Source organism: Coturnix japonica, chromosome 6 (assembly GCF_054131305.1).
Source record: "Coturnix japonica strain WE chromosome 6, WE-NBRP24, whole genome shotgun sequence".
Lineage (NCBI taxonomy): Eukaryota > Metazoa > Chordata > Aves > Galliformes > Phasianidae > Coturnix > Coturnix japonica.
The window spans coordinates 28,734,627-28,759,776 of NC_140668.1; the positions used below are offsets into that span (position 1 = coordinate 28,734,627).

Genomic DNA, 25,150 nt, shown 5'->3' on the forward strand with positions numbered 1-25,150 from the left:
CCAGTGCCTATCTTCTAACTAAATTAAATTCATTTCCATTAGAATTCAGCAGATGCAGCAGCCCTGTTCTCATTCCCAGGGGGTACTTTCTCCTCGGTAGCAATGCCAGATACCCTTTTGCTTTTTTTAATGTCTGACTGTTAGGCAGCAATCCAGAAGGCAACAATAATATTGAGAGAAAAGGAGAGGCTTATTGTAAGTAGCAGTTAAAGAGGAAAAGGTTCAAGCAGTCCTTGGTTTAAGCAGTTTCTTAATGGTCTTTCTAGCTAAAAAGAAAAAAGAAGATCTGCCACTCTGAAGAACACAGTGCACAATTCTCTAAGTTGAGGCTGATGGAGTAGTCATTGCAAAAAGACAAAAAATAGTCAAAATGAAATTGGAAATGAGGAGAGGTAGCAGACACAGTAGCTGAAATTGAGTTATTTCCTGTATCGGTGAGTACAGTAAAAATATTCTTCTCAGTAAACAAAAATTACTTTGGATGCAGCTCTATAGGAACTCTACAGTCACTGATGAGAGTTTTGATAAAGTTAATTAGTTGGATTTTCCATATGAATTCAAATTCCTTTCTAAAACTCAGTTTTCCTGCTGCTTTGATGTGCAGCTGGGGAAGATGCTGCTTTGTTGAGTTACCAGGACAGGTCACATCCCAGGGCTTCCTGCTGTAGTTTACAGGGGTTGTGTATTGGAAGCTCACAGATGAAATTTATTGGTTGAGGAAATTGTCTACAGTTTTATTTTATTACACAGTTTAAAGGGACAGACATGTTTGATGAAACTATTGCAGACTATTTCTTCTTCCATTTCTCCTCAAGCTTCCTTTTTTAAGGGAGAATGGATTGCAGAAGTATAGCTAGAGAGAGGCCTGCAACAGTCTCAGCTTTACATTATGTGCTTTCAACTGCATATTATTTCAAGAAGAAGCTGATATTGTAGGCTTTCTTAATACTGTACGTAAGGCTGTGCAGGCATACAGTATTTTACAATGTCTTGAAGTGCTTCCCTGGGGTGTGCCTCTTGGAATTCAGCCCTAGCTTGCAGGGTACATGTGGCAATGGATGCACTGTGCAATGCTTCTTCTTATTCCCACAGGGCTAGCAGGGCAGGATTTGCTCCAGAATTATTACAAAGAAAGTGTATTCCACTGTGTTCAAATGCTGTACTTATTTTCTTTCAAGAGAAATAAACTTCTAAGCAGTATCACAAGTGAATACAGGCAGAGTTAGCACAAGATTTCTGTTTAACATCTTATTGAATGTTGTTACCATGTCACCCAAAAATACTTTGGAAGATGATATCTTTATGCAGCTGACAAGCTATAAATTCTCTCAGGCAGCTCTGTGAATGTATGATCTTCCCAAGAGCTTTTCATTTTAAGCAAATGCATAAAATAAAACAAGTTAGGATGTATTTTTAGCTATCTAGGAGCTGATGCATAACTTTGGGCTGACTTTTGTGTGTGCGCTTAATCTTTAATGAATGAAGGCTAATCAATAAGAAAAATGTATTGCACTCTAATCAGGGATGTTCTCTCCACACAACAGTAGGAAAAAAAAAATAAGGAAAACAGTAAACATAAATAAGTAGAGAAAATTACAGTGCCAATATGTACGTTCAGTGTCAGCATACTTATTAGGATGGCTAACCTGTTTTTGTCATTTGTAGTCTTTGAAATACCCCATTGTAAACCAGGCTGGGTTGTTTTTTATTTGCTTGTTTGGTTTTCGTTGTTTTTTTCCTTTCATTCTTTTTTTTTTTTTCCTCTGAGACCACAGATAACACTATTTTAGTGAGCTCAGTGAGTAAAATGAAGGCTGTGACTTAAAATCCTCTCTGTGTGGTACTGGCAGAAGGGGGAAGAGCTAAAAGCAAAGGGCGCAATGATGGTAAATGATATCACAGTAGCAAGAAAAATTACATTTGCAATATAAAATAGGCACACATATCAAAGAACATTATAATGCCTCAAGCATTATCTGTACTCAGGTGTGAAAAACAGAATGTTGTCTTTTGTAATTTTCTCTCTCTGGTAAATCAGAAGTGTCAGGGATAAAAGCCCATAATCAGATTTTGTTGTGGCTGACAGCTTCTTTGGTGAGCCCCCCCAGTTTTATAACCCTCACTATGCTCTGTGGTGTCTGCTCAGACTAAACTCCCAGCAAAATGAAAAGGAATGCTGCATGACAAAGGATACCTCATACTAAATATCCCGACTTTGTACTGCTTCCAGAACCTGATGTAAGGTGTTATATTTAGCCAGTGCATGACTTGCTGATGTATTTCCGGTGACATTACATTCTTGAGAACGATAATGACTCTAAATACATTTTAAACACGAATAGGAATGGGAATAAAGCAGACTGTTACTGTAATGTATGTTCTTGCAGCATTTATGCCTTGTTGACCACCCCAAGTCTGCTGAAAAAATGCTATGGAGGAAAACCAAACCTCCCTAATCTGCCTTCATTTAAAGCTGAATCCAAACCTTGCTTTTTTGTCCAAGCCTGCCCACAGTAGTGCTCTCATTCTGACTGATTCATGCAGAAAATGAAAAACAGGAGACTTTTTGTCCCTATTTGTATGGTTAGAGGAAGATGGGGAGGGAGAGGTAGGGCGGAAGGGTGGAAGTATGACCATTTTCTTTGGAGGTGTTCTCATAATACTCTTATTCTGACAAATGTTTGTGACTGTGCTCAGTCATGGGCTTGGGTACGGTCAGTAAGTAAGGGCTGAACAGGAACAATGAAACATTCATGCGTGTTGTGAGAGCTAGAACAGTAGGAGGTGGTAAACGTGGCAGGATCTGAGCAAGGTGTTAATCATGTGCCTCGGGAGATTTGTCCAAGTATAGAAATGGGGATTAAGAGTGTTTTCTTATCAGAAAACTTGAAGAGCAGCCATGAGCTTCTGTCAGACTTATTTGACAAAAGCAGAACAAGAATGTGGAAGCGAGCAAAGTGATGCCACTCTTCTTTTTGCTCCACTATGTTCAAGGAAACCATTTCTCGGATAAACAAGCTTATGCCAAAGACGCACCTAAGTCCTACACAAGTCTGCTCTCAATAGAAGCATTGCAGAAAGGCTCTAATGAACTGTGAATAACAATGTAATGCAACAAAATATATCAAAATTTACATGGGAACTACCTATCATGAAGCTTGGCACGGGACTGAGTACCTCCTGCAAAACTAAATCATGTGCTAGCTAAAGATGTTTGCATATACCATTTGTTTTGTTGAGTTTGGATCAGAACATTTTATATAACACTTAAGCTCTAGCCAGTGCTTGATTATCTGCATATGTTGCATCAAACTGATTCAGATCCAGTAATAGTCCCTGACATCTGCAGATTTGCTTTTAAATCGTTTTTTAGTAGATGACTTCTTTTGTGTATTGTTTCTAATCGCATACCTACTAATGTATCCCAGTTACATTGTTCTTCAGATCATGGTATGAGATGAATTTGTTCCTCCCAGACACAACCTCCCAAAAACCTTACCAATGCCTTCATGCTGTGCTTAACCTTATTAAGGACATCTAAATTCCAAAATGTTGTTATGTATGTTTCATGTTATTTTAAAATCACTTCATTTTGTAATTTTCCTATTGAACCACTGAACAGATAAGAAATTATTTCTGTGCAGTTCTGTGTGCTACACGTCTACAAAAATTCTATGACATTAAACCATTTTCAATGTTAAATAATTATACCTTTCATTCTTTACTCAGGAGGAGTCAGATGAAGACTGCATATTTAAATATGTAAGAACTGGGTAATTCAGGAGATTTTAATTGGTTTTAAAGGATTTTTAAATTCAGTTAAGCAGCTGTAATGTAAAACAGGCCGGTGCAGACTGGCATTGTGTTCTGTCTAACGACTACTTATGGACTCTTAGAAATGAACCTAATGGTCTTAAGTTTCTCTTTGGATACTGGTTCTCAGGTGGACAGTGCTTGTGTTGGCCCAACCTGCTGCTACTTTTGTCTTGCAAATCAGAGCCTGTTGTTCTAAAACAGAATTTAGATGAATTACTGCAGCCATGTTGGCAGACAGCCACCTGCTTCCCTTCTAAAACAGCAAGGTAATAATTGTCTAGAGATATCATGATCACAAATATTTCTGGGGAACTCTGTGACACATCGGAGTTGCTAGATAGCCTACAATTGGTTGATAGACTTTTAAAAACACATTTTCTAAATAAATACTACATACAGAAGAAATATGTGCTAATTAATTTCATGTTTTCTACTAGGATATCTACAAATTGTCAAGCTGCTGGCTATTATCAGAATGAAGCTGTGGTAAAAGATATGTCTTATACCAACCATACAGTGCTTCTGAAGAGTGAGTAGATCAGTTCTGAATTCTACAGTCCTGAGAATACCTCTGTAGTATATTTCAATGTGTGTATATTACTTAAAGAGTAATGAGGCACCTTTTCTCCTCAAGAAAAACTTCTTAAAAAGCACTTAACTTTTTTTCCCTGTTTAAATTTTAGTTGTCTCCCTAATGCTGTGCCCATTGCACAAACAAACAAAAAAGAATGTTTTTCTAAAGAAACAACTGGCATCAGCGAACCAGTCAATTATTATCAAGGACAGAAAGTCCCTGGTATTTTTTCAGATTGTCTTTTAAATATTTGAAGACTTAGTACATAGCAGCACAGCAATTAATAATGGACTATAACATGCATTTTCTATGAGGATATCCAATGAAGTCAGCTGGTACATCAGGACTGTCAAATCCAACCAGTCTACCATAACATCACTTCTAAAATGAAATATTTATTATTGAAAATACTAAGTTTAGGATTCTATTTATTTACCTTCTAAAACTTCATTTTCTACTTTGGAAGGTTTTGCTTGTTCCCTTTCTCTGCTGAAATCAAATTTGAGGGAGTCTGTCAAATGCCACAGACCTCAGAGACAGCCTTGCAGGAAAAAGAAGGAAAAAAGGGCTTTATGTCATGTTAAGTACCCATCGGTGCTGTTACAGGACTCAGCAATACTGTGTGTGTCTGTACAGATATGTATGTATGAAACTTTGCAGGTTAGGAGTATGTATGTATACGTGTATATATGTATGTATGAAACTTTGCAGGTTAGGAGTAGGATACCATACATACTTCATAGAATGTGTGCTTTCTTACAAATCAGGTTTTAATAATACATACAAAAGTCTTAAGTGTATCCCCAAATTGTTTTCTTGCGGATTTCTGTCAGTTCAGAATGTTGCCACTATACAAAATGCATGATCCAAACATACAAAACAGGTATCAGTGTTTAGAAAAACAATCTTACTTTTTTGGGCAATGGAACTGATCTCAGTAGTTCTGCTATTCTTCTGCTTCCTTGCCATCAGAAAGTCCATAGACAAACTGGTTGGGAATACAGATTTTTTGCAGCCTGTGAAATGAAGAATGCAAATGGAAATAGGTAAGCAAATACTTTATTATTTTATTTACTATTTATTTAAGTAACGGATCTTCCATCTTAATCAATAATACCGCCTTTAGGAGCCTCCTGAATGTCTGAGACAAAACATGAAGGTTTGTCATTTTCCTTTCTGTGATACTAGGAAATTATGGACAATAGAAATCCCTACAATGCATTCATTGTGCTAATGCATATGAGGAAGATATTAGTTGGTCAGAAAAAAAAGATAAAAATATTTTTTCTTCTATTTTTGTAAATATTTTCCAGGTGAATAATAGCATATTTCTCATGAAATTATACTATATTTATTACTTTTATGAATGATTATCTTAGATCTCCTTTTATAATTTATGTAATCACTGATTTGTAATCAGCGCACGCTGTTACCTTTGGATACTTCTCTGACACAAGTCTCAAAATAATTGTATTTTGATGGACCTGTGTGTTCATTCTCCTTAAGGGCTAAATGTTCTCATTTCATTCCAAAGAAAGTACTCAAAATAGGATATTTAAAACTGTGTAAAAGATTGTTCTTCTTTATGTTTAGAAACTCTAAGAAGCTGCAAAAAGAAAAGTCACTTAAGCATGTGTATTTTTGCTGGCTTCAGTGATAGTACACACAAACTTAGATAAGGGTTTATTTGTGGGCGCTTTGCTTAGGACTTAGGCACTCAGCTGCCAGGATCAAGTGTTACTATGAATGCTCAGAAGCAGAACTTCTGCCCGAGAAACCAGATCCAGCCACAAAATCTGAGTATCCAGTTCAGCACCCATTGGCAATCATATTTCTCAGTCTCAAGAGAATGCTACCATGTGTTGCTAATACACGGTCATCTAGAGAGCTTATAACTTAAATATCACTTCACATCTTCAGGAATGGAAGGGGGAAAACTGCCTGTATGTTCAATGAAGCATTTTAAGAACGCACTAAATCTATAATGGGACACTTAGGTTATACATGTTAAGAAACAGTGTAATGCTCAAGACAGATAAGCACTAGAATAGGTTTTAGAAGGCAAGGTTTAACATTTCAACAGTAGGAGTCTCCTTATGATCTGTTTAGAAAAACACTGGTCAGAAATAATGAAGGCACAGATGATTCTACCTTGGAGCAGGAAGGTGGCTTATGTGACCTTTGAAGTGTTTTTACCCTGATTTCCTATTGAGATGGGGCCTACATGGTGTTGCTACGGGGTCTGTTCCAGTGAGCTGGGCACATTTCAGAGCTGAGGTTGCCAAGAGCAAAGTGAGAGGATGCTGTGGTGAAGAAGGAGGTAAGGAAAAGTCCAGTTTCACTGCTCAAGGAACAAGTTTGTACTCTGTGAAAGGGAAATGCTTATATTTATGCACTGATTCGATATAGGATTGTGAGACTGTATCAATATTTGCTTCAATAACACATCCTTCTACAATAAAATAATAATGCTTAATCAGAATGTATTTTCTTAAGTATTCAGGAAGACAACCCCACTACAGGTTGGCAGTCATTGCCACGTGCACACTTCCTCATGAATACTTAAGGAGAGAAGGCTGAGCAGCCACTACGAAGTTAAGACACAACTGGGCAGTGAGGAAGTGTGCGTGAGGAAGTTTTGCTTCTGTACCTGTTGTTCTTTGGCAATAAATAATCGGTGCTGTTTACAGTTGGGAAGATTCTTCAATAGCAGGTTTGATGCGTATCTTGCAGCATCTCTGCGGTGCTGGACTTCGAAGGCAGCTTCTTCAAAGTAATCCTAACCATCTCTGAACTAAGATACTGGCAGATTCAACATGGGAATGTTACACAAAGAAGGGCTTTCTGGTCGCCAAGAGGAGTGAGTAGGATAGAGAGAACCAACTGGGTAACAAATTAAACGAGCTTTGGTTGCTCAAAAAAGAATAAAAAACTTGTAGACGCAAATATATATATATATAACTGAAAGTAAAATAAACAGTGGCTCTCCTCTGGCAAACCGCTGAATAGCTTCAGCAGATAACCAATCCAGCACTGCGTATGTAAGCACACTCACAATTACATGATTTCCTTCTGTTGAAGTTACATACGCAGTTGGACCGGGGCCGGCCTGGGCCGCGTTATGCAAGGGCAGCGAGGGGAACAGGCGGCGGTGCGGGCGGTACCGGGAGCTGCGGGGCGAGCTCCGGCTGTTGGCGTTCTCCTTTCTTGGCGCATGGCGAGCCATTCTGCCCGAGCCCGTGTGGAACGCGGGGGCCGTGACGCCGCAGATGCCGTTGTGCCACAACAATCGCCTGCAGCCCGGGAGCGCTGCCCCTGAGCGGGGCGGGCGGACGCGAGGGGCCGAGGGCCGAGCCCTGCGCACCGCGGCCCCTTCCCCTTCTTTCGCGGCGCATCTCCGCGCTCCCACAGCGGAGCCGGGTGACCACGACTCGGCTGGGCGGCGATACAGGTGAGAGGCGACAGCGTGCCCGGGCCGAGGAGGGAGATCGGCGGGGTCTGGCGGCCGGCGGGGCCGAGCGGTCCCGGGGCCGAGCCCGGCGCCACCCCGCGGAGAGGCGCGGCCGGAGCAGCGCGGCCTTTGTTCCCCGCCCGGCGCCGGGGCGGCTCGGCCCGCGCGGCGCTGCCGGGTGCGCGTGCGCGGGGGCGCTGCTCGCCGCTTCGGGAGCGCGCGTGGCAGCAGGAGAGCTCCGCCGCAGCCGGCGCGTCCCCGCGGCGGTGTGTGAGTGTGTGTCTGTGTGTGTGTGAGTGTGTCTGTGTGTGCGCTCGGCCGGCAGGCGGCAGGGAGCCAGGCAGGGAGCGAGGCAGGGAGCGCGCGGGCGGGTCGGGCCGGGCACCCAGCGTCTCGCCGAGCGCACGTCGCCCCGCAGCCCGCGCCATCGGGAGCCAGCCCGCCTGACACAGCCAGCTCCTCCCGGCACAGCGCACACAGGTGAGCGCCCAGCGGAGCGCGGCACGGCGGCCTCGGCGCCTCGCCCCGACAGGCCCCGCGCGGCAACGAAGGGCTGCGGGCCGCCGCCCCACGAACGGCCCGGGGACGGCGTGTCGGGGACGGCGCGGCGGCCTCCGAGGATCCTCGGGACGAGGCCCCGGCGCGGCCTAAAAGCGCGGCCGGTTTCCTGCTCGCGGCCGGGCCGAGGCGGCCTCGCCCCGTGCGCCGAGGTGCGGCGGGGCCTCCCCGGCCGGGTCCGGGAGGGGAAGGGAAGGGGGACGGCGGCCGGGTGACGCCGAGCGGTGCCGCCCGGCCATTGTGCGCGGGGCTCGGGCCCGGCCCGGATCCGGCTCGGGGCCTGCAGCGCGGCCTGCGCCATTCGGCTGTGGGGCCGCCTGCCCCTTTGTGGGCCCGGCCCCGCCGCCGCCGCGCTTTGTGCGAGCCGGGCAACGCGCGTCGAAGGTCAGACTGGCCGCGGAGGTGGGGGGAGCCCGGGGGCGGCCTGAGGGCTGGGGGGAGGCTGAGCAGGGGGAGCCTGTGCAGGAGGCACGGGCGGTTCGTGCCCCTGCTGTTCAGGTCCTGCGGGAGCAGCGCGTGGGGCAGATTCTTGTTTAGCTCTACACGTTTAAAAGGCTGGAGACCTGCAGTTCTTCCCCTTTTACAACACTGGGAACAACAGCGTGTATTGTAAGAGATAGTTCTTGAGGGTAAGAAGTGAGGCACTATTTCAGTGGTGAACTGGTGGCACCTTTGAGTAGTTTGACTTCACAATTTGTAACAACTGTAAACATATTTCTTATTATTCTCTATTCAGCCCTTATTCCAGCTGCTCTTGGCCAACACTAGCTCTTCTTCATAATGAGGGATTTGCTTCAGTGTTCAATAGGTAAAATGACTTGTTTTGAGGTGTACGTGAGTGGTTTTCAGGAAGGCTTATAGCAAACTGGAGTAGGTCATGAAGGATGTGGGATATCCACACACAGGACATAGTTTCAGTTGTCTGTTTATCTCCCTCCTAAACTCAGAGTCCAGCGCTGTGCATTCCAGAGGGGGAGGAAGACGCAAAGGACTCTTTTCAACCCCAAGTTCCTCTGGCTTGTCTTCAAGAATATTTGAGGTGCTGCAGTACAGGTAGACTAATGTTGAGGCCAGTAGTTAAAATACAGATCTCTGGGCTGGTTAGCTGCTGCAGAATAGTACACCTGCTTAGACAGTAAACTGCATTGTATATATTTCTGTCATTTGCTCTGTTATAATGACGTTGAAATTGAGTGCTAGAAATGATAATTGCATGAAGTTCAATGGAAAGGGATGTTCTTAATTACCTTCAGCATTTTTATAGTAAGTAAAAGTGATGCAGGAAGGCACAAGGTTAAGAACAATATCTTCTATGCTTTTAGGAGTCTGTTGTGACCCACAAATTCTAAAAGATGAAATAATGAGCGTTTTCGTCCTGAAAGTGTGTCATGACGGAGTATCTTGTTAATTAATCCATATTTATGTTGGTACGGTTCTAATGCTGTAGTCTTACTAGACTGTGCTATGAGTTAGCTCTGAAATCCAGTGGCTCCAGCTAAGTAGGTGTGATCTAAGGAAAGTAAATATTTTAAATAGCAGAAGTACTTTCTGTGCTCAGGCGTGAGTATTGTTGCTGCTGTCTGCTCAGTGCAGACTGAGAAAGGAGCACTACTTGGATGTCAAGGACACTTGTTCCTGGCGCTGGGGAGGGGGGAGCAGATGAGTTTATGTCAGAAGTGAATCCTGCTGGTCTGAATGATCGAAGGAATCAGGCAGAATAGTTTTATGAGCTCTGGTCTTCACACAAAATATTCTGGAGATCTTGATATTCAGTTCTTATGAGAAACATGATGTTCTGAAGGTAAAAGAGCTTTGTTTTATTTTTCTGCTTGCAGTAGCATTTCTAGTTTTTAAGTGTTAGCTTTAAAAGTTGGGCAAAGTTTTGCCAAGTAGAATATCACTGTGTATGTTGCTTTAGCAGTTGTCTCAGTTCTGGAAGCTGCTGAACCATAGTAGTCAAGGTGAATCAATGGTAACAGAAATTGTGGACACATATAAGGAACAAGCTCTGTTACTGAGCTTTGTTTCACCTTTCTGGTCTGTGGATGCTCAGCGATCAGACTGATCCCTGCAGTTGTCTGTAGTTACACAAATCCCTCAGTGTTGTACCTCGGTGCAGGTAGTGCTTCATAGGGGAAGCACAGGAAGCCAGTTGCAGTGAAGCACGCTGTAAAGTCAAGCTGTAGTCGTCTCAGCTATTGGTTAAGGCTCAAAGCTTAGCTTTTCTTCTCTGAGGTGAACATTGAGGAGATGGCTTTTAATGGATATTATGTTGGTGGGTTTTTTTGTGTGGTTTTCTGTTTGTTTGGCTGTTTGATTTTTTTTAAGGAAAATTATCATTGCGAAAAGTGAAAACTAGATATGTGGGGGGATAAGAATAGTAGATCTCTGTTTTGGCTTTGGTAGAAATACACTGGAAGTAGAGACATCTTTTCCTCATTGAAATGTTTTCTGTTGTTTACTTGATTAATAAGAATACTTGGAGGCAGTTTACACTTTTTCAGAGTTTATGTACTGGTAATATCTTAAACAGCATCAGCACAGTGTCATGGTAGAAAAGCAGTTCTGGTTTGTGCTTTCTGTTACAGTATCACATTGTGAACTAGCAGTGGAGAGCTCTGTATAAATACTGCATGCTCACTGCACCTTGCAAGTTTTATGGTGTTTTTCCTGTTAGTTCTCAATTGTTTTTAACAGATCTTCCCAAGTTGCTGACTTGAGGTTGTTGGTTTGTTGTTTTTTTTACCCTGCTATAGATGCTACTATGCTAGGAAAGGAGAACAAAACCTGACAGTGATGCTCCATTAATACTCTTAGCTTTTATGTCATGCTTCATCTCGAAACAACAAAACAACCCAAAAAACAAAACCCCCAAACCTATATACAAACACATCCCCATTCTAGTTCTAATCCCCAGTACATGCTGTGCTTCTGTAATGTCCTGGACAACTATTTAAAATATATTCCCATTTGAGTTAATCCATAAAATGGTGATTTTTTTTGTGTGTGTGTTATTGCAGGAATAATGAGAGATTTGGTTACTAATACCCCAGTGCTTTAATCAGATAGAGCTAGATGATGACAATTAACCAAATGGTGCATTTCTGATTGTGACTTGTTTCTCTTTATAGAAGCACAGCACTGACTGTGGAAGCTGAGATTGTCTGTTTTCAGTAGGAAGTAAAACATTGGAATGGTGACAATTGTCTTTGTCCTTGTGCATCCGGAAATGCGTTTATAAAATTACTATGAATATTTTCCTGCAGGGAAATGGATTTAGAAGGAACAGGAAATCCACCTGCAGACAGTTGTTGACTGTTTCCTTTTTTGTTTACCTTATCTAGAAGCAATTGTGTATCTTTTCTTGTAACCGTTGATGACCTTGCTGAGACAGTAAGAAAAGCAGAGGGTAATAATGTCTGTTGTTCGAAGTAGCCATCAGCTCCTTTAAAGTGCAGCAGCAATTCCTTGAACTTTGGTGTCTGTGCTATGAAGCCTTTACGTTCACATTTCGATGTTCTTTCCTACATTTCTCACATGTAATACCAAACAGAGCAAAATTTCATTTAGTCTTTGATGAAAGACAGCAGCGGCTTTTCAGTGTTTGTGTTTGTAGTTTGAATGCTGTCAAGGAGGAGGATGTAGAACGCCACAGTTTTAAGAGTTGTTCTCAAACACATGTTCAGATGAAACATCGAAGGAAAAATATCTATAAAGGAAAATTGTATGTTACATTTTACGAACATATAAATTGTTGGAAGATTGAAAAGGTTTAAGTGGAGGGAGGAGTATTTCAAAACAACTTGGTGTTAAATAGGGAAGGCTTGAAAATAAATTCATTGATGTAAAGATTGATAGAGCTGATGTTTAGCTTAGAAATGCAGGTGTATATAAAGTCAGCTCTTGTTCGTTTGTTGTAGATCTTTCATGAGAAAAAAGTTGTGTTTTCTGTACTTTGGAAGGGGTTGATAACTACAATATTAGCATGTTTCCTTATGCCAAAACGTGATGTATACGCTGCTTTGAAGTGGATTTTAAAAGTGATTTCTTCTAATAGAGAGCTTTATTTCTAAACTACATGATTTGTTGCTGTTAACATTTCAGCGTTAGAGAAGAAGTAACAGAAGATGTAGCCCCGAGGAAGTTGTAGCACGCTGAGGGTAGGATTCTGTGCTACCAAAGACAACTTCTTCTCTGGCTACCAGTGGTGACACCAGTGTTAACACTTGCGGTGAAGCTGGCATCAGTGTGAATGTGCAGTGGGGCTGTTTCATTGCCAGGCTCAGGAGAAAACTAATCACCTGTGAGCAGTGGGTAACTGTTATCTGGTTCACTTCCCAGAATAGCCTCCTGCATGGTAACATAAGAGTTGCTGCAAGAGAAGTCATCCCCTCTTGTAGGAGTGCTTGGGATCAGAGTAAGTGCAGACTTACAGCTGGGAGTCTTGCCCTCCCACTGCCAGCTCCCTTTTGATATCTTCCTTGTGCCGGTGTAAGCACTCGTGTAGTTGTGCATGGCTGATTTTGCTGAATGCGTTAACTTAAACAGAGATAAACTGTATGGGTACAAGGCAGCACAGCCATTCCTTGTGGTGGCAGCTTCCTTTTGTTTGTTGTAGGGATGGTGGGACTGCACTGTGGCACACCGTGCACATGTGCCTGGAGTCCTGCAGTGTGGATCTGGTGGATTGTTCTTTGTACTGCAGATAAATCATTTTCTTCAGTTGTTTGTAATGGTATCTGAAGGCTCTTATGGAATATGTAAGCAAGCAGTTCTTAGAAGTGCTATTAAAATATTTAAGAGCCCTTAAAACATGCAATATTGCTAGTTTCTCTTTGAAAGATAGTACCTGTAGCTCACATTTTGAACCTTCTGACTTCTGTCTTAGGGTCAGCTATCTGAACTGTCTTGATTTTCTTGATTTACTTAGGGCCGTTCTGGAAATCACATTTGAAACACGTACTTGTACATGCATTCATGTATTGATGCATATATGACCCCATTTTAAGATGTACAGGATAAACTCTTAGTTAAAGCTAGATTTTAAATCGATGTGAATTAGTTCCATTTTGCATACAGATTAAGCCTTGGTCTTTGCCCTCTGCTTCCGTGCATGTGCAGTTGTCTTCTGGTAAAAGCAGTGAAAATCTTCTCAGCTGATGCCTTGATTACTGGTTTGTTTTGAACCACACATACATGTGTATAAATCATTAGGGTCATGAGTTCCGTTTGCAGCATTTTCTTTCCCCCCTTTTTGGAGCACGGAGGAGTTAACACAGTAGAGAAGTTTGCGTATGCCTCGTCCCCACGTGTTTGATAGCTGTGATTATGCAAGTGTGCCCAGGCTGTAATTGAAGACTGGTTGCACAGGTGTGACGGGGAAGATTTGGCTGGCAGATGTTGATGGTGTGCTGTAAAATTTTAGTTGGGCTTTTAGGTCAAGTACAATCATGTAAAACAGACAGTTTACAAATAAAAGCAGGCACTTCATAACAGAAGTTGAGATGGATGTTCATTTCAAACAGCACCTGTAAAGCAGTAATTTTAAGAGCATTTCTGTGTGTATTAAAAACATCTGGTGTCCGAAACAGTGTTAATTCTAAATCAGGTGATCAGTTTAAAGAATAAGCATTGTTCTTTGTGCACATACTTCCAGGTATGTACAGATTATGCTCTGCTAAAGGATTGAGTGGGAGAAAATAAGTACTTCGTGAGGGCTGTTAACATGCATAGGAGGAAATAGAGTTGCATGTGAAACTTTGGTTGTTTTCTGAGCACTTGATCATCCAACAAAAAGGCTTCTTTTTTTTTTTTTTTCTTTGTAACACTCCAATAAAAGGAAAAGTTTACAAAATACTGAAGTTTACAGTTACATTTTAGATAGAGTCATTGTTAGGGTTTGACGTTCCAGATCCAGCACTGCATCACACATTTGTTGTGATTTAACCACGTGACAGGACGGGGGACAATACTTTGCAGAGAAAGACGTAGTAATGTTTGAATCTAGAAAGTGCTGAGGGAGCACAAAGTGGCAGTAAGATATATCTGCACCTGTCATCTCCCAGGCATTTGTAATGGCTCGTGTTTTATTTACCGTTTCAGTCGCAGCCTGACTTCAGAGTGATGATGGCTGGATTTTAATTCTGTATGCCGCGAAGCATTTCCCGGGTAATAGAAATGAGTGAAATTGCACGTTGTACTTCTTGTTTTTGATAAACCTGAACAGAAATTAATAGGGATGGAAGAAAATACAGTTCTCTGGTCTGAGAGCTATTGTTATATGGATATGGATATGGATCACTAGCTTCGAAACCTGGGTTGCTGGATGAAGGCTGAGAGAACTTTTTCTGGTAATCCAAGGATTCCTCCAAAGAGGTTTCTATTACTGGCTTTCCATTAGATGTCAACATAGAGTTGATGGGTCTTCAGATTGGGTAAAATAAAATCAGTGAGAAGGATGTTGCAAATGCCTCGTCTCCCTGATTTGTCTCTCTGATGTAGAAAATGCTGGGCTCGGAAGAAGGCAGTTATCTGTATATGAGCAGGACTTGGGCCATCTTTGGAAAGTAATCAGTGACTGCAGTCCGACTATTGCTGGATTAAGGACTGAGATATTAAAATAGTTTAACATAATGTCATTTAACATGTCATGACATTCGGTTACTGCTGACTGGAAGTAAATTTGAGAAGGGTCTATAGGGTTACTTTAGTATCCTCGTGTTAATTCATTGCCTCTTGCATTGTTGTCTGAGACTTGCAGCCACGCACAGTGCTTTAAAGGCAGGGAAGTAGGTGCCTGTGGTGACTCAGACACTTGTGATGGAGCAGGAAGTAACCCCAGGTCTGCCACGAATATCCCACACCACAGACTGCTCAGTGCCACTAATTCTGCTTTTCAGGTCTCAAGGAACGCTGAAACTTCTTGTGTAACATAGTGGTTAGTGGAGTCAGCAATGCACTGCGTTTCTGGTTGCTGTGCCTGAGGTTGATAAGATAAACTGAAAAGTGCTTTTGTTTGTAAGATTAAGCCGTGTTCTAAAACTAGAAAACTTTTCATGGAAAGTGTGTTCTGAGGAAAGAAAAGAATGTGGAGCCAGTGCTCTATGCAGAAATAGGACCACGTCAACTTACCAGTAACCGCATTCAAGTGTAAGTGGCACTGTAATAACAATTAAAAGCATGATTTTAAATGGTGAAAGTTGAATCCTTATGCTGTAGTACAGCAGGAGCAGTTGATTCACAACTGATGAGCATAGAACAAATAAGGTACTTAAACAGCCTTGGGTTTAGTGGAGACACATACTTCAAAAGAATGGATGCTAGTAACACAGGGCATGTAAAAAATAGGATTGAAGGAAATGAAGTACTGAAAAGTTTGAAACAATCATCTATACTATGAACATTTTGTTTCAAAATGTAGAAATGCCGCTTCTTTACATTTAAAATCTTATGTGCTTTATCCCATTTGCGCGTGGTGTGAGAGAAAATGAGGACGTTGTCTTTCTGTCATTCTTTTAAATGTTCTCATTCTCACTCCAGCTCACTTGAGGAGATTAAATACCTGAACTGGAAAAGGCACAGTTGTTTTATAGGAAGGAGTCAGATCTGTGAGTCGCAGTGTAAGGCTGTCAGTGCCACTGCTATGGGGTCGTACTTGAAACCCACACATCGTAGTACATCTGTGTCTGACATACCTTGTGGCAGGAAGATCTCTGTGCCTGGTCTGTACACGGTCACACTCCACAGGCAGGTTACCCATCCTTCACACGAATCCACTGTGTTCCTGGTGCAGCCCTGTGTACAGGAATACAGAACAGGTTAAAGAACACAAGAATCAAGTGATACTTAAGACAAAAGTACCTGTGAACTTAAGCAAAAAATGGAGAGGTTTGTATTGAAATAGTCAATATACCTAATCCTTTTCTGACTCTTCCTTGTACAGAGCAGCTCTGTGTTTTATGATTGGTCTCCTGTGAGCCATGTCTTTCTGGAATCAGGTCAGGTTGTTTTGATGGTCTGTTCCCTAGTACTGTAGTTATGCAGGAAAGGTTGAGTATAAAATAGATATAGAATTGGAATGGAATAGTTATTGCAGGAAGATTCTGTATGTGAAAGCACATCAAAGCATAGATATTTCTTTCAGTTTAGCTTTATTGAGTTAAGGTAGGCACTTCTATGCCACACCCTCTTCCCTGTGTCTGCCACAGACACAGCAGTGGTGATGCAATATTGCATGGCAGTTACAGTATACAGTGTATAGTTTTTGCAAAATCACACTGAGGAGAGAAAGGCAGCCCTCAAATTGTCGCACTTGGTAGGACTTGCTGTTAACACTTACACAGTCGTTCTGTGCTTATTTGTTTTTCCTCAGCTTGTATCTAGAGTCCATCTGTGATATCTCACGAAGCAGAATTCAGTGCTTTCTGCTTCAGGTGCTTCTGAATGATGGTGTGTATTACAGCGTGAAAAATAACTTATTGTTTTCCCCTGGCACTTACTGATTTACTTGGTAGCTGGTCACTTTGGATGCCTTGCTTACTTTTATTGCTGGAACTTTTGATAAGGTAACTGTTCACCAGTGTTTGTAGACTTAAATTAGTGTTTCAGGATGATCCTGATGTACTGCAGTTTAGTTTGTGTTAGTAGTGTTAAAAGGAAATAAGATATTGCTAAAACATAAATAAATCACTTAAAACTGTTTTCCCCGTTGCTAGTTGTTCATGTGGAGTTTTACATGTTTTCATGTGAATTGTGTCTTTATTTTGTTAGATTCTGTGATTTCCATTTCTTTACCTCTGTTAGCATTGCTGTGCTTAGACTGTGGCAGGCTGCAGGAAGGTGCACTCAGTTTGGTAGCCAGAGGAGGCTGCGGTACGGGACGGGACAGCTGTTCTGAATTCAAACCAGTTTGTTGTGCTGTAGGTTCCAGGTGTGGGCATGCTGGAGGTTCAGGTGTCCTCTTGTCAAGGAATGCTCTGACCACTGACTGACTGCTGATACTGACACTGGAGACACAGAGCTGGTGAGCAGAGAAAAGAGGAGGGCTTGGTCACAGAGCACCGCTAAAGGTACAGTGCAAGAACGTGAATCTCTGAACAGTAATTCTATATCACCATCTTGACTCCTCTGTGGTGGGTGGGGACCTGCAGTATCAGCAAGCTGAGTTAGTTACTTGTTTCTGAAAAGGAAAAATACCATGAACTTCTATTTGGAAATGATCCACAACCTTTTAATGCCAGCGTTTGGTTTTGATTTGTATTTAGAGAATGGTTCTTTTTCTTCTATATTTATAACTTTGTGTAATGGAAAAGACTGTTTCACTAGCCTGTCTTTCATCGCAGTAGACAACCACATATCAGTTGTTTTTGTTTATACCAGCTTACATCTGGTATCTCTGCATTTTCTTCTTCTAGTGGTGGCTTTTAATGTAGCTTGAATTTTCAGAAATTTCACTTATAGTTTCTCTTTTATTTCTGTTCTGCTTCCTTTCCTTTCAAGCTCTAAAAAATAAAAGGGGTGAGATACAAGTTACATAATGCTATATAATGCTTCGTTGATGGCCTGAGTGTACAAATCAGTCCGTTTTCTTACTTAATTCTAGGCATAAATATGTGTGAGCCTTGGAATGTTCTCTAATTATATAGTACAGACTGAATGGGCCAGACACAGGATTTTTGCTTTTGATCAGACATTTCTGGTTTTCATTCTAGAATGAAATCTGGGATGTTATTGGTTAGTATTGTTTCCTCTATGTATTTTATTTCAGAATTCATCTCTGTGCAGGACTAGAGTCTCCCAGCAGTACAGTCTCAGATACTCAATGCCAGCTTTGATCTTGAGTCTTTGGAATTTATACACCAAACTGTAAAGTCCTGGATTGTTACGTATGGGTTATTCACTTGAAATCGATGAAGTTCTTTGTTTCTGTATTTTATGTAGTTGTTGCATACCTTGTCTAGGTTGCTCTTTCTTCCTAATTTTACATCATATAATTATTGGGAAGAAAACCTTTGGCAGCAAGGAACAGGCAACACCTGGGTGGCTGTTTAATATCCTGGCAGAGATAGGGGAAAGCTAATGTCAGTGGTTAAAGTGAAATAACACTATCCAAGACTCAGGTTTTTGTATTGGATTAGATACATGTCACTACAGTTAAACGGGTGTAATAACACAGTGCTCGTGTTTGCACAGTGCTGTTTGTATCTGCTGCAGATGCTGAGTTTGGAAAAGTTCAGGATTGCCCGCTGGTAATGACTCAGCTGGTGACAGCATTCTGTACAAGGGAACATATATGGTAGCATCAGACACATGTGGAGCGTTAGGGTCTGATGGTTCACTGCAGATGATCAGAAAGAGGATGACCAGTCCCATGATTATATAAATCCATTGAGGTTTCTCTTCATGCCTGTTGGAGGGGGATGTTGGTAGGGAATCACTTTCTGGAGGTGCAAGAAAAGACTACCTGCAATTTTAGGCAGGCTGGCTCCCTACAAGCTAATGGAAATTCTTGTAATTGGGTGAAAAGGAGATGAACTGGACAGATGATACTTTCTGACTTTGTTTTCCAAAATGAAATAATCATGAAAATTGCCATTTTGTTATTTAAAACTTTGTCTTGGCTTAAAATATTCTTCTACATTGGAATGCTGTGCTTTTTGGTTGCTTTGCAGGAAGAGAAGACCTGATATGTCTGAAATAGCAAGCAGGTGCACTAAGGAAAATGGTGTCTGAAAGAGTTGGAAAAATTCATAATTCATAAATTAAGAACGGTAGATGGAGACTAAATGGTGTCATGTTGTTGATTAGTAGTTTATGCCACAAACCAGAAGCACTTCTAAAAATGTTGAAGTAGGCCTCTGTGCAAGCAGTGGTGCTTTCAGCAGCATCAGATTTGCACAGGTGGCCACAGATTTGACATAAACTGTGCCAGGCCTTTTGTGATCCAAGATTTCCCAGATGTCAAAATGGAAAAGGTTTGGGCTCCCAGATGAGTTTAAAAAGGAACAGAAATCCCAAATGTTATTATTTTACAGATATTCACAACTTACTCTCCAAGGCACTTGGTGCTGTATGGATTTGCTGCAGTGTGGTGGTGGTGAGGGCAGGACACAGTACTGCCATGGCACCTGTTGAAACCTCTTTCCTTTCGGTTTTGCTGTGCATTGGCTATTATGAATGCAGGGAGGTACATTCCTTGGGAAATTATTTTCAGAAATGTTAAGGACATGGCTGAGGAGTGGGCTTGTACATAGCACAACAGTTTATGTTGTATCATGAATACTGAATCGCGCACATTTCTGATGGCAGTGGCTAACTGGATCTACACTTAGTTATGGTGTTTCTCTGTCCTTGTACCACTCCTAGGCATTACACAGATGGTTTCCTTGTTTCAAACACTAAGGTAACTGCGCAGATATTTTGTGGTGGTTTGTTGTTTTTCCTTTTTTTCCTCTAACATTAATACTGTTACCTTCTCAAAAGGTATTTAAGGCATAAATTCCCAGTGTAATCTATTGAGAGTCAGCAAAGGTATTGGAAAAGTGGATGGTGTTAGCCTGAAGGCATCAAAAGTACCCTCTATTTCAGTGGAATGAGTTAAGTTTGGATTCCAGGGTGGTGTCTGAAACTAATGACTTAGAGAGGTGAGAAGCTGAGATGGCATAAATCTATTCAAATGTGCTGTTCTTACTTCCATGGCACCTGAGCTCTTTCTGAACTTTTCTTGAAGCTGCTTTCCCTGTGACTGCACATCTGCTGGGTTGTTCAGTCAGATTGTTGCATCTTCCTGCTCTCACTATGACTTTACCCTGGGGGTTTCACAGCCCATATGGGTGTCGTGCACTGCTGCACACTCACAGCTCCATATGGGGCTGGCGGCTGCTGGGACAGCCATGCATGGCAGGAGACAGAGCCCCGAGCACTTAGCATGGCTTACTGACTGCCCAGCCCTTGGCACGTGCTCCACACGTTGCTTCTACTTGTTTTCTTCATCTCAGTCCCTAGGTCGGAAACTTCCTTGACTCTCACCTGGTGGGACTTACAGTGATGAATCATAAGCATACTGTTTTCTCAATGTCTTCTGTTAAGAGCATCAAAACCTTGGAACTTGCATGCATTATGGAGCCAGTAAGAGCTTCCACAGTCTGCCTTGACCAGAACCTGAATTTCAAGTAGTAGGAAAGCATTTTTAAGCTCACTTTCCTGACTCAGGTAGTGCAGCCTTGCTTTGTCTGTGAGCAGAGCAGCTCTTGGCAGTGTGTTCCTGTTGTGCTGCGATCTGTCAGATCTGTTGCAGTGCTGCCCCATGGCTCACAGGTGATGCTGTCATGTGCTTCCTGTGCTGCTGCTGGCCATCAGTGGGCTGGGCTGGTTTCACCCAGGGCAGAGCTGTCCTCAGGCTGCAGTTTGGGAGTGTTAAGATCTATCTCCTTTTCACTCAGCTGGCTAAACTTATGCAATTTGTTCCATGTTTCACATAGTAGGGGTTGCAGGAATTACTGTTTGTGCTGATGACCAGAAACAAACCAGCATCCTGCGGTTTGTTGGCGTTGCTTATGCACTTGCTCCCAGTGCGTGGAACAAAGCTAATGGCAAGTGTTGCACATAGGGTTGTGTTGTTTTGGGTTCTTTTGTGGGTTTTTTGTTGTTTTTTTTTTGACCTGTAGAAGATGTTTTTTAACTAAAAATATGATTAATCTTTTATTTCCTGTTAGGTTTTGGTTGGTAATTTGTTGAGAAAGTAAGAAAAAGGCAAATACAGGTTAACTGTATAATGCTATAAACACTTGGATTTGCCATTACCTTGCATGTTTTAAGACATCTATGAAACATTTACTACTTTTACTTTTGTGAGGCATTTTTCACCTTTTATGTTCACAGATGATGGAACTTAGGCTTCGGCAGGTTCAGGCTTGGTAAACTGCAGTTTCTTGCATTGTCCAGTTTGTTCCGTGCTTGTTCATTGCAGTGGCTCACTCAGTACAGATTCCTGTGCATTTTGGCTCCCTGCTCGGTGGGGTGGCACCTGGCTGTTTCTGAGGGCTGGGCACAGGCAGGAGTGCTGCAAAACCAGGGCTGTGCAGTGTCTTCCTCAGTGCTTGTGAAGCACTGAAAGCTGAGGTGGGAAGTGCATCTGCATCGTGAGGTCTTGTGTGAAGCTTGGAGGCTGCTTACCTTGCTGTGGTACGGGGCTCCCCGAGGTGTTATCAGCCTGAGCAAAGCTTACCCGGCCAGTCAGACTGCCTGCAGAACAGTAATTTTCCTGCTGTTGTCTATGGGTCCTGGGGATCAGGAGGTAGGGATGCAAGTAAGATGAAGCACACACAGACTTTTCCAGCATCAAGGGATAAGTTGTTTGCTTCCTGGAATCTCATAGTTTGTTCATCGCACGCCCTGAATAGCGCATGCCTTGCTAAAGCACGCGCAGTATGCTGCTTTGTGGTATCTAGTCCAAGTATGAGTAAGCTTGTTTGTGGTTGAAATAATTCTAAATATGGGAAGCTTGCCTATTGCTTAATATTCCCATGTCAAATATAAAGGAGATTAAAGATAAAGTTTAATTTTGGTTTTATACATACACAAACAGATACAGAGCCGAGGTACTTGCACAGAAACACTTAAGGTGGTTAAGAATGTTTCTGTGTAATGGATTCCAATTATCTCCTTTATTTTATTTATTTTTGTATTTCCTGGTGTCTTCACACATGGTTTAGTTCAGCAAGTGGAAGCAATGGATGTGTTTTAAGCTATAGAAGTGAAGAGTCAATATCCTATCCAGGGAAGGAGCTGTGTCATAATCTTCTTAGCTGTGTTTTCCCTTGTTACTGGTGGTTTGTTGTTGTTTTTTAGTTATCCTGGTACAGTACATCAAGCTTAAAACTCAGCTTTAGATTTGTTACGTAGCATGCCCAGTTGTTACACCCACCTGACGGAATGTCTTGTAAGTGCAATATAAAAAAAAAACCAGCAACAATCAGCAAAACAACAAAAATCTTTGAAGATTTTGGTTATGCTTAGTACCAAGGGTAGTAAGCACCTTAGTAAAGGTGTGAACCTTTACCCTGCAGCTTCCAATAGGTAAATTCCATCTCAGAACAGTGAGCAGAACATCTTTCCTTTTTAGACCTGTGTCGTATCAGTATCTGTCCTCTGGAGCACAGCTGGAAATCCACATGTAAAATATGCACAGTTGCACTGTATGTTTGGGTTTTGCTTCTTTTTGTCTAATTTATTTTCTTTTTCTTTTTTTTTTTGTAATCAAGAAATACGGTATGCAGAATAAAATGCAATGTGTTTAGATATCATCTCTGCAGTATCCTCATTCTTTTTTCTCTTCTCTTATAGAAATGAGCCGTCAGACTGCCACAGCACTACCTACAGGTACTTCAAAGTGTACGCCATCACAGAGAGTGCCTGCGCTGACTGGCACCACAGCTTCCAATAATGACTTGGCTAGTCTCTTTGAGTGTCCTGTCTGTTTTGACTATGTGCTGCCACCAATTCTTCAGTGTCAGAGTGGCCACCTTGTTTGTAGCAACTGTCGCCCCAAACTTACGTGCTGCCCAACTTGCCGAGGCCCGCTGGGCTCCATTCGTAACCTGGCTATGGAGAAAGTTGCCAATTCTGTACTATTCCCGTGTAAATATGCCTCTTCTGGATGTGAGATAACTCTGCCACACACAGAAAAAGCAGACCATGAGGAGCTATGTGAGTTTAGGCCTTATTCCTGTCCATGTCCTGGTGCTTCATGTAAATGGCAAGGTTCTCTGGATGCTGTAATGCCACATCTGATGCATCAACATAAGTCAATTACAACACTACAGGGAGAAGATATAGTGTTCCTTGCTACAGACATTAATCTTCCTGGTGCTGTTGACTGGGTTATGATGCAGTCTTGCTTTGGCTTTCATTTCATGTTAGTATTGGAGAAACAGGAAAAATATGATGGTCACCAGCAGTTCTTTGCGATCGTACAGCTGATAGGAACACGCAAGCAAGCAGAAAACTTTGCTTATCGACTTGAGTTAAACGGTCATAGGCGGCGACTGACTTGGGAAGCAACTCCTCGATCTATCCATGAGGGAATTGCAACAGCCATTATGAATAGTGACTGTCTAGTCTTTGACACCAGCATTGCACAGCTCTTTGCAGAAAATGGCAATTTAGGCATCAACGTAACTATATCGATGTGTTGAAATGGCAATCAAACCTCTTCAGGCCAGTGTTTAAAACCATTGCATTTAATTTAGCAGAAACTAGGGTAACCATCGTTGACTGTCAGACAAATTATTTGGTAGATGGAGGATAGACATATATGAAGGTAAATAAAAGGAAAGGCTGTTAAATTACAGGAAGCAGTTGCATGTAGTAACACTAATATATTTAAAATAAGTCAACAGTAAACCACTGAAAATATATATACACCCAAAATGGGCATCTTTTGTATTAAGAATTGATTCTACAGGAAATGTTGTAAAATAATTCTAAAAACTTGTTTGTAGATTGATTGTACTGTTGAAAAGGATACTGTTTCGTGTTTTTGTTTGTGTTCTTTTCCTCCCCCTTTGACTGACAAGCCATGTTGAGCAGTTTGGGCTTTGGCCGCTGCTTCCCGCGCCCCTCCTCCCCCCCTCCTTTGTAAGTCACTACATAGTATTGCTGCTGTTTGTGTATATTTTTTGTGTATTTGCTAATTTTTATTAACTTCTAGTTTTTCATTAAATAAATATGACTTTCTTTTCTGTAATTCAGGTTTTTCTCTTTTTTTTTTTTTTTTTTTTGTATCTTTAAAAATTTAACTACAGGTGTCATCTTTTGATATGCATAATTGCTATGGTAAAATTAATATTTCTGTATGTTTGGTAAATTTTGTCTCTTTCCAGTAGTCAATTAATCGGTGATACTGTTCTTAATTGAGCTATTTTGTGAATGTACTGAACTTGAAAGGAGTAATTATGTTCAAAGATGTATCAGGAAAGAAAGCTCCTTTAAAAACAGGTCTAGATGTTGTTGTACTTTGAGTTATGATCTAACAAAAACGAACTACAAAGATTTTTCCACATTTAAAAAAAAACAATCACGTTTCAAATTTAGAGATGCTTAGAAACTCTACTGCATCCTTCTGTTTGTTGGTTTTCCAGTACAAAGAAGGTATTGTCTTACGCAGTGTTTGTAACTATACAGCAGGCCATTTGTTTAACAACAAACGAAAACACCAAAAAAACAAAGAAAGGGCGGTCAGAACGAGATGCTTTCAGTCTTTTTACATTTCTCGTTAAGAAAATACCTGGCAAATTTAGAAACAATTTTTTTGCTTTGTGCTTTAGCTCAAAGTTTGACACACTATTTACTCTTGCTCACTTTCTTGTCCTCCTTTCTCTTGGTTGTTACTGAAGTAATTTTCTTGAACTGATTTTTGTATATTATTTTGGTGATATGATACACAGTCAAATGCAAGTAATCTCTTACAGATATGATTCACCAGCCGTAACAGCTTTTGTAAGATACGGGCTTTGTGCAGACTGCCTCTATGTGAAAAAAAAATTAACCATGAATGTATATGGTATTTGTGTTACAAAACAGATGCAAAGCAAAAAAGGATAAGGTGAAAAGCTGTTTCATCTCTAGCTATTTAAAGGCAATCTTTGTCAAACCTAGTAGCATTGGACATCTGTTTGGAGAGGTAGCCTGACTATTAATTCCTTTTGTAACACATTAAAATACGGTTTATTTACTGTGCACTGTCTTTAACT

The 25,150-nt window shown here is 41.5% G+C and overlaps 1 protein-coding gene and 1 long non-coding RNA gene across 12 annotated transcripts in view; one reads left to right on the top strand and one right to left on the bottom strand.

Moving 5' to 3' along the window:
* LOC107319238 (uncharacterized) overlaps positions 1-25,150 on the bottom strand; it is a 66,215-nt gene that overhangs the window by 39,140 nt on the left and 1,925 nt on the right. The window contains exons 2-5 of one of the 5 annotated variants that reach the window (XR_014947498.1): positions 17,193-17,418; positions 16,094-16,193; positions 5,302-5,406; positions 4,827-4,931 (exon numbers count right to left, since the gene is read on the bottom strand). This is a non-coding gene — a long non-coding RNA (uncharacterized LOC107319238). Of the gene's footprint in view, positions 1-4,826; positions 4,932-5,301; positions 5,407-7,040; positions 7,658-16,093; positions 16,194-16,311; positions 16,448-17,192; positions 17,419-25,150 lie in introns of those variants that run through there. The other 4 variants (XR_014947500.1, XR_014947499.1, XR_014947501.1 and 1 more) reach the window with 4 other exon arrangements.
* On the top strand, positions 7,710-25,136 carry SIAH1 (siah E3 ubiquitin protein ligase 1). 7 transcript variants are annotated; one of them, XM_085551048.1, is made up of 3 exons: positions 8,102-8,321; positions 9,347-9,452; positions 22,743-25,136. In XM_085551048.1, the coding sequence occupies exon 3, from the start codon at positions 22,745-22,747 to the stop codon at positions 23,591-23,593; it is 849 nt and encodes a 282-aa protein (XP_085407174.1). In that variant the 5' UTR covers positions 8,102-8,321; positions 9,347-9,452; positions 22,743-22,744; the 3' UTR covers positions 23,594-25,136. The 7 variants fall into 7 exon arrangements, with proteins under 7 accessions (XP_015729403.1, XP_085407176.1, XP_085407175.1 ...); XM_015873917.2 differs by lacking the exons at positions 8,102-8,321; positions 9,347-9,452 and adding an exon at positions 7,710-7,841; XM_085551050.1 differs by lacking the exon at positions 9,347-9,452 and having other exon boundaries at positions 8,026-8,111.